The sequence below is a fragment of the Macaca mulatta genome, chromosome 2 (assembly GCF_049350105.2).
Source record: "Macaca mulatta isolate MMU2019108-1 chromosome 2, T2T-MMU8v2.0, whole genome shotgun sequence".
In the NCBI taxonomy this organism is placed as follows: Eukaryota; Metazoa; Chordata; class Mammalia; order Primates; family Cercopithecidae; genus Macaca; species Macaca mulatta.
In genome coordinates, this window is record NC_133407.1 from 182,889,529 (window position 1) to 182,898,387 (window position 8,859).

At 41.5% G+C, this 8,859-nt stretch overlaps 1 protein-coding gene across 10 annotated transcripts in view; it reads right to left on the minus strand.

Annotated features, from left to right (window-relative positions):
• TFG (trafficking from ER to golgi regulator) overlaps positions 1 to 8,859 on the minus strand; it is a 37,298-nt gene extending 28,439 nt beyond the window's left edge. For 2 of the 10 annotated variants that reach the window (XM_028843167.2, XM_015128711.3), the window contains exons 1-2: positions 8,755 to 8,859; positions 3,590 to 3,816 (exon numbers count right to left, since the gene is read on the minus strand). In XM_028843167.2, coding sequence (XP_028699000.1) covers positions 3,590 to 3,773 — 184 coding nt within the window. In that variant the 5' untranslated portion in view covers positions 3,774 to 3,816; positions 8,755 to 8,859. 10 annotated transcript variants of the gene reach the window in all.

The following is an 8,859-nucleotide window of genomic DNA, read 5'->3' on the forward strand; positions in this document are numbered from 1 at the left end:
TTATTTTGGACAAAGATGACAAAACTGAGAATTTTATAACTGTTTTTAGCTCCTTATAGCCAGACCCACTTCCCGTAACATACCTGTTTAATGTTCAACTTTCATAAACACATTTTTAAAAGAAAATAAAGTATGTATGTAAAAAAAGAAAACTTCCTGTTACTTTTTTTCCTTTTCTGAATCCTACAACAGAAACAGAGTTATCTCTGATGGCAGGAACTTCACCTAAGCCATCCCTCCACTCTACTAACAGAATCTAAGGAAGACAAATCAAAACAATCAAAAACTTTTTGGCCGAGTGTGGTGGCTCACACCTGTAATCCCAGCAGTTTGGGAGGCTGAGGTGGGCAGATCACCTGCGGTCAGGAGTTCGAGACCAGCCTGGCCAACATGGAGAAACCCCATCTCTACTAAAATTACAAAAATCAGCCCAGTGTGGTGGCGTGTGCCTGTAATTCCAGCTACTTGGGAGGCCAAGGCAGGAGAATCACTTGAACCTGGGAGGTGGAGGTTGCAGTGAGCCAAGATCACACCACTGTACTCCAGCCTGAGCGACAGAGCAAGACTTTGTCTCAAAAAAAAAAAAAAAAAAATCATGAAATACAAAGTTGTAACTAAATGTGGAAGACAAATTACAACTCAAGCTAAGGGTCCACTAACTGTGACCAAGGGGCAAAATCCCTGTGTTATTACAGGTCTGTGAATGAAAAATGGTTTTTACATTGCAAAAAAAGATAAGACAGAGGCCTTATGTGACCCACAAAGCTACAATAGTTATTATCTCTGATCTATTAAAGTTTGCTGACCTTAGACCTAAACAAAAACAAGGTAGTTAAGAGAAAGCCAATCAATGAGGTCAGTTTGAGATAAATGCAAAGGATCTTCAAGTGAAAAAAGGCAGTTAAAGGCCAGGCACACTGACTCATGCCTGTCATCTCAGCACTCTGGCAGGCAAGGCAGGAGGATCGCTTGAGCCCAGGAGTTCAGGACCAGCCTGGGCAACACAGTGAGGGCTCCATTTTGATAAACATGAAGAAGCGGCGTGCAGTGGCACACGCCTGCAGTCCCACCTACATGGGAGGCTGAGTTGCAAGGACTGCTTGAGCCCAGCAGTTCAAGGCTTCAACGAGCCATGATCACACCATTGCACTTCAGCTTAGGAGACAGAGCAAGACACTGTCTCAAGGCCAAAAAAATAAAAAATAAATAAAAATAAAAAATTTTAAAAAGAGTTAAGGAAGTACTAGCCAGAGCAATTATGCAAGAGAAAAAAATAAAGGGTATCCAAATTGGAAAGGAAGAAGTCAAACTTTCCCTGTTTGTAGATGACATAATCTTATATACACAAAAACCTAAAAACTCTACCAAAACCCTTAGAACCAACAAATGAATTCAATAAAGTTGTCGGAAACAAAATAAATACACAAAAATAAGTAGTGTTTCTATACAAATACAAAAAATAAAAATAAAAAATGCAATCCCATTAACCATAGCTACAAAAATTTTTAAATATCGAGGAAGAAGTTTAACGAAGATGAAAAACCTCTACAAAAAAAAAACACTGATGAAAGAAACTGAAGAGCTGACATATGTAATGACATCCCATGCTTATAGATTAGAAGAATATCATTAAAATGACAAAACTACTCAAAGCAATTTACAGATTCAATTCAATCCCTATCAAACCACCAATAAAATTATTCACAAAAATTTAAAAACAAATCATAAAACTTGTACAGAACTACATAAAACCCCAGACAATCAAAGCAATACTAAGCAAAGAACAAAGCTGAAGGTGTCACACTTACTGACCTCAAAATACACTACAAAGCTGTAGTAAGCACGGACTGGCATAAAAATGGACCCACAGAACAACAGAACTGACATAAAAACAGACCCATTGACCAAGAGAACACATAGATCAACGGAACACATAGAACAACGAAACAGAATAGAGAACCTGGAAATTAATCCATGTTATCTATGGTCAACTGACTTCCGACAAAACCACCAAGACCGCTCATTAGGAAAAGGATAACCTCTTTAATAGGTCGGGAAAAGATTTCAAGAATAAGACCTCAAAAGTGCAGTCAATAAAAGCAAAAATAAATACGATTATCTCAAACTGGAAAGCTTTTCTGCACAGCAAAGGAAACAAGAGAGTGAAAAGAGAACTGACAGAATAGGAGGAAATACAACTACACATCTGACAGAGGATGAATATTCAGAATATACAAGGAACTCAAACATCTCAACAGCTAAAAAACAAACAATCCAATTTTAAAATTGGCAAATGATCTGAACAGGTATTTCTCAAAAAAAGACATAGAAATGGTCAATAAATATATGAAAAAATGCTCAACATCACAAATCATTAGGGAAATGCACACATATCAGGAAAATGAAGACCACAATGAGGTTCACCCCAGTTAGGATGGTTATTATCAAAAAGACAAATAACAAATGCTGGCAAGAACGAAGAGAAAAGGGAACTCATATATTATTGGTAGGAATGTAAACAGTACAGCCACTATGGAGAACAGTATGAAGGTTCCTCAAAAAACTATAAATACAACTATTTATAGATGTATTTATAGTTTTTTATAGTTTTATGGAAAAACCTATTTCCATAAAGAGAATTTTGTCAACAAATGTGTCTGGGAACACTGCATACTACAAACTTCTGAAAACGTATATAAACGTATTATAATCTGAAAACTTCTAAAGAAACACTTTTGTCTTTGCTTAAACCAGCTTTCCCATACTTAGTTGACCATGAAAGCCTTTTTCATTCCATGCATACTAAAACCTTTCATTTTGGGAAATAAGAATAGAAAAAAAAATTTTTTTCAGGCTAAAAGAAACCAGAATTATATGGACAAAAGGAGAAAACAATGCTTGTAAAAATGTATGTGAAAATGTTCTAACACTTAAAATTCCCTTCTAATAAACCACTTAGCAATTTTTTTTTTTTTTGAGACAGAGTCTTGCTCCATCACCCAGGCTGGAGTGCAGTTGAGCGATCTCAGCTCAATGCAAGCTCCGCCTCCCGGGTTCAAGTAATTCTCTGCCTCAGCCACCCAAGTAGTTGGGATTACAGGTGCATGCCACCACGCCCGGCTAATTTTTGGCATTTTTAGTAGAGACAGGGTTTCACCATGTTGGCCATGCTGATCTCGAACTCCTGACCTCAAATGATCCACCTACCTCAGTTTCCCAAAGTGCTGGGATTACAGCATGAGCCACTGTGCTCGGCCCCACTTAGCTATTTTTAACTGATAAGAGAATTATAGTAACTATATGAACATCGCATTCAATACAAGAAAGGGCCCAACCACCATGAAGGAGAGGACGGGAAAGAGTCCAATAAAAATGGGCAAAATAACATATACAATACTTAAGACTTTAAGGTCAGGCATGGCAGTTCATGCCTATAATCTCAGCACTTTGGGGAGGCCGAGGCAGGATTGCTTGAGCCCAGGAGTTTGAGGTGACACTCCAGCCTGGGCAACAGAGGCTCTGTCTCTTTAAAAAAAAAAAAAAAAAAAAAAAAAAGGACTTTAAAAAATAGCTTTAAAAACACTCTTACCTTCATCTTTATACTTTATTGTTACTTCATCATTACTCAGAAGTTTTCCTCTGAAAACTCGTTGCATCATTAGCACTAATTCATCATAAGTAATATCTTCATTATGAATAGGAATTCGCCGAATATCCTCCCCAAGTTGAGCTTTGATGATTAGCTTCCCGCTCAGATCCAACTGTCCGTTCATGGTGGACTCCAGGATGTTCTATATATACAACTCTAGAGAAAGACTGATAAAAATGGTTTTGATAACTAAACAACAAAACATATCTTAAAAGTTGAGAGCAATGCTACTATTAGATGCTAAGAAACTCCGGCCTCCAAAAGATTCATTATCCCCATGTTACAATATTTATGTTAAAATGGTCTGGAGGCAACATTATTTTACTTTAGGGATAATAAAATAAGCTTTTATGTCTACTATAATTTTTTCTCATATTTAACTGTTCATCTGACATTACCATTTAGATTTTTCTTACTATATCTAAAAATAAATTCCTGATCTCTCATCTAAAACTGCCTCTCCTATAGGCCTCTTTATCCTACTTCTTTGAGTTGTATAAGACAAAAAAACCTTGGCTGATCTCTTTCACTCAAACCTTATATCCAAACTGCCAACAAAATATGGTTGCCACTACCTTTAAAATAACTTTGGGGTCCAACCACTTCAGCACCTTCACTGCTATCAACTTGACTCAAGCCACCATCATCACTTGCCTAAACGACTAGAAAAGACTCCTAACCAGTCTGCCTGCTTTTTACCTTTGCCCACTTTTAATCTAGTCTCACCATCACAGTTAACGCTGTTAGGTAAAACCTAGCATCATTCTGTTCAAAACCTTCCAATGCATTCTCATCTCAAAAAGCAAGACCTATAAAATCATCTGGCCTCTGGTCCCTGGCCAAGTATTTAACTTCATTTCCTACCTCTGTTCTTCACTCACCCCTGCTATACCCATACTTCACGTTTTCCCTTTGTCTTAAAACTTTCTGATACCCCTCATATGATTCAGATTCCTTATCAATTGTGAACTGAGAGAGGTCTTTGCTAACCATCTAATTTAAAATGGCTCCCCTGTCATTATCTTCTTATCCTGCTTTATTTTTCTTCAAAGCACTTAACACTACCAGACATCAAAAATTTGTAACTTTTTATTGTCTTTTCCACTTGATGGCAGGAAGTAAACTATTATGTTTTCTGTATTCCCAGAGCCTACAACAGTGCCTGGCAGACAATAGTCATCCTATAGCTGTTAAATAAAGGGAAAAATAACTACTGGCTTTAAAACTCTATTATCCTATAAACTGTAAATGCTAACTCTGAAGACAGAGTTATGTGTGAATACTCAAATAGAGCCTCAAGTTTTTCTAAGAAAGATCTCATGAGTATGTCTTTAATTTCCTCTCTACGTGGGGGAACTGAAGGAGAAAGGACAAATTAGTAACACCCATCTGAACTGTTTAAAGACTGTCCACTACTGTGCTGCATACTCCCTAACTCTCCCACCTGGGTGGGTGTGTATGAATGGACTGTATACTTTATTAAATAAGACAGTGTCAAACAACTAGCCACTAAACACTAATTCGTTACAGAATTTTCCCTTAGGTTTTATTTTAATCTTTGATTTTATTCAGTATGACTATCCTGTAATGACTGTATTTTTGTTTATTTATTTCTTTTTTTTGAGATGGAGTCTCACTCTGTCACCAGATTGGAGTGCAGTGGCACACTATTAGCTCACTGCAGCTTCCGCCTCCTGGGCTGAAGGGATTCTCGTGTCTCAGCCTCCTGAGTGGCTGGGACTACAGGCATGTGCCACCACGCCCAGCTAATTTTTGTTTTTTTCAGTAGAGATGGGGTTGCACCATGTTGGTCAGGCTGCTCTCGAACTCTTGACCTCAAGAGATCCACACACCTTGGCCTCCCAAAGTGCTGGGATTACAGGCGTTAGCCACCAAGTCCAGCCATGACTGTGTAATTTTAAATTCAAAATAATGTTGAAGGTCTCTAGCAAGTTAAATAGTTGCTAGATAATAAGGGAGGATATACTTATCAAATAATGGGTTAATATCTCTTCTTCTCAAGGCCAAGATGTTCCTGAATGTTATCTATAAACGCTGAACATTTCCTAAGCATCAACTCCTTCCTCCTCCTGCCCCAAGAAAATGATCTGAGACATTTAAAGGTGTCCAAAAACACCTACTGGCCACATTCTAGTTTCAACTTCCCGTCTTACTACTAGCAGCTTTCTGCTTCCTCTTCTTAAATCTGTTATTTCATTAACACCACACTTCTCTGCAATTATTGTTTATTCTTTCGGGGTGTGTGAAAGCACTCACCTACTCCCCCAGCAGATCAACCCTTCAAGTACTTGAAAAAAGTTTCCATGAATCCTATTATATGAATATTATATATTAATGCCCTACTATTCTTCATATAAATACCCTTCGTCCTTTCACCTAACTAGTCCTTAAATTAGTATCTCTAGACCCCTCACCATGCTCTGAACAGATATTTTATTAATAAATCTTCAATGAAATGGGTCATTAAAACTAAATATAACACTTTAAGGTCAATGCAGAATAGAGTGAACTGCATTCCACTCTAGAGATGCCATGCTTATCTTAACGCAAAGTAAGAATACAGTTAGTTTTTTATCTGCCAGTTCTTACAATGGACTTCTCATGAAGACAGTGATTAACAGAAATCTCCATACAATCAACTCTTCGCCTTCTGCAATGCCTTCTGCATTCAGGAATTACTTCTAAATACCTACTATGTGCCAAGCTCTAAAGTATAATTATTTCACCAAGATGGTAAATATTCCATCTTGTTTGCTTTGCAGCCTAAGAGTAATAAAGATCTTTCAAAAAATCAATGTATTTGTTACCTTCTCCTTTCTACAAGAAGTGTAAACCAGGAATAATGTAAAAGGACCCAGTGCTTAGCTTCAGTAAGCTGGTATTATCTATTCCCAGCAGCACCTAGAAAAGTGCCTGACATATAGTATTTAAAGACTTTAAATTTTTTGAAGTATGGGAGAAGAAAGCTGTCATATAGATCAGTTTTTACATCCGATCCTCACACTATACCTTCTTTATGGAGCTAGAAGTGACTTCCGTCAGACACATGCCTAATTAAGAAAAAATTCCAGCTTTGAATATAATTGATGGTATGTCCTTCTGACTGGGGTACGGGTTTGTTGCCCAATTTCAATGGATTTAAAATTTGAAGGCCGGGCGCGGTGGCTCACACCTGTAATCCCAGCACTTTGGGAGGCCGAGGCGGGCGGATCACAAGGTCAGGAGTTCAAGACCAGACGATCAACATGGTGAAACTCCGTCTCTATTAAAAATACAAAAATTAGCCAGGCGTGGTGGTGCGCGCCTGTAATTCCAGATATTCAGGAGGCTGAGGAAGGAGAATCGCTCGAAACCGGGAGGCGGAGGTTGCAGTGAGCCGGGGGAATCACGCCACTGCACACCAACCTGAGACTCCGTCTCAAAAAAAAAAAAAAAAATTGAGTCAGGTATACTTTCTATCTTCCATGTGTTTGCATGCAAATTCACTTTTTGTGTTTCCCACTGACTGTAAATATCTTGTGGCCAGGAACCAGTGCTTCTTTCCTAAAGCTGTTGTTAGCTCGTGCAGTCATCTCCCCAGAGTAAACACAAAAGTATCTCAAAAGTAAGTGTGCAACAAAAGTTTCCTCTCAAGGGGAAATCCCATCCCAACATTACTTCATATACAGAATTCTGGTACTCGTTTTCTCTTCCAAAGTAGAGACTGGTATTAACAACTAGCTCCTAGAACTGCCAGTAGGAGCCCTACAACAAGCTCTTCTCCCATCTTGTCCCTGCCCCGGCCCCTCTGAAGTCCAGAAATGTCTCGGCCTCTAACTTGTATAATATAACCCTCCAACAGGAACGCTTTTCTCAGCACTGGGAATAATCTGACATGCTCAAGGTCATATAAAAAGCCTTCCTCCTGAACCAGGATCTAGGTTCAGTGGCCATACTTCTGGTTCTGCTATCTGTAAGGGTAAGACCCTGCTCAATTTCAGAGGCTGTGGCTTAGGCACCTCCTGAGGGGAGCAGTTTCCTTCAAGAAATACTAAGTCAAGTCAACCTGTAATTATTCTAAACAAGGCAACAGGCCTCAAACCCTGCCTCAGAGGCAGTGTAGCAAGACGGTCAAGATTCCCACTACCAGCGATGTGATCTTAAGTCCTCGAAGGCTCACTTTCAACATATTCCAAATGAAAATAACAATATCTGAATTTGGAGGCATCCTTGTGATGATTAAATGAGACACTGCATCTCAAATACTTTAGTGTCCAGCAAAGCAAACTCTTAAAATTAGCTAGAATCATCACTATAAAACCAGGTTGGGCCTCCAGCTGGCGCTTAAGCGTTGACTTAGCCAAGGAACCAGGCTCCAATTCAGTGACCCCAATCAACTTATTCCCGTAGGCGCCACTCCGCACCCTTCCGAGCGCCTTCGGGTACTGGGCGCCGGCCAACCCAGACCTCCCAAAGGCCCTCTCCTCTCAATCCAAAACCTTTGAGGCAGGCTGCACCAAGGAATTAACTGGCCCACTCGCCTCCCGGAGCCCCCGAGACGCGCCTCCTGGCCAGCGCGGCCAGGGGTTGCCTCTCTGCCCTCCCCCTCCGCGACCTCCTTTCCCTTCCCCCTATGCAAAGCCCCGCCCTTCCTGCCTCCGGCTCCGTCCTCCCCCCACCCCCTCCTCCCTCCAGCCCCTTCCCCAGCGCCTCCGACCCCAGTCGCCGGGCGGTTCGAGCGAGGCCTTCACAGCGCCTCCTCGTCTCCCGGCCTCCTCGGAGAGAGCGGCCGCAACCCCCGTCTCCAGTGGCCATACCGGCTTGCGGAGGCCGCGCCGCCGCCTCGCCGCAGGTCTCAGCTGAATGGGCCGACGCGAGGCCACTGGACTGGCGCGTCGCGGGGAGGCGGTGGTCACTGCCCGCTCCGTTGCCCTCCGCGACCGCCGCACCTCGCTCGCAGGCTCACGCGGGCCTCGGCCAATCGCGTTGACCCAACAAGCCTAGCGAGAACTCGGGCTCTGTACGTGGCAGGTGGGGGAAGAAGAGAGGCGGGAGCAAGAAAAAAAAAAAGCCCTTTCGCCCCTCCTTACTGCGCGTGGACACACCAGGACGCATGCGCCAGGCTCAGGGCTGGCTGGGTCCCGGCTGCCTCGGTCCCGGCTGCCTCTACCGAAGACTCCCTGCTTTCTCGCTGGATGATGGGCTGTAGG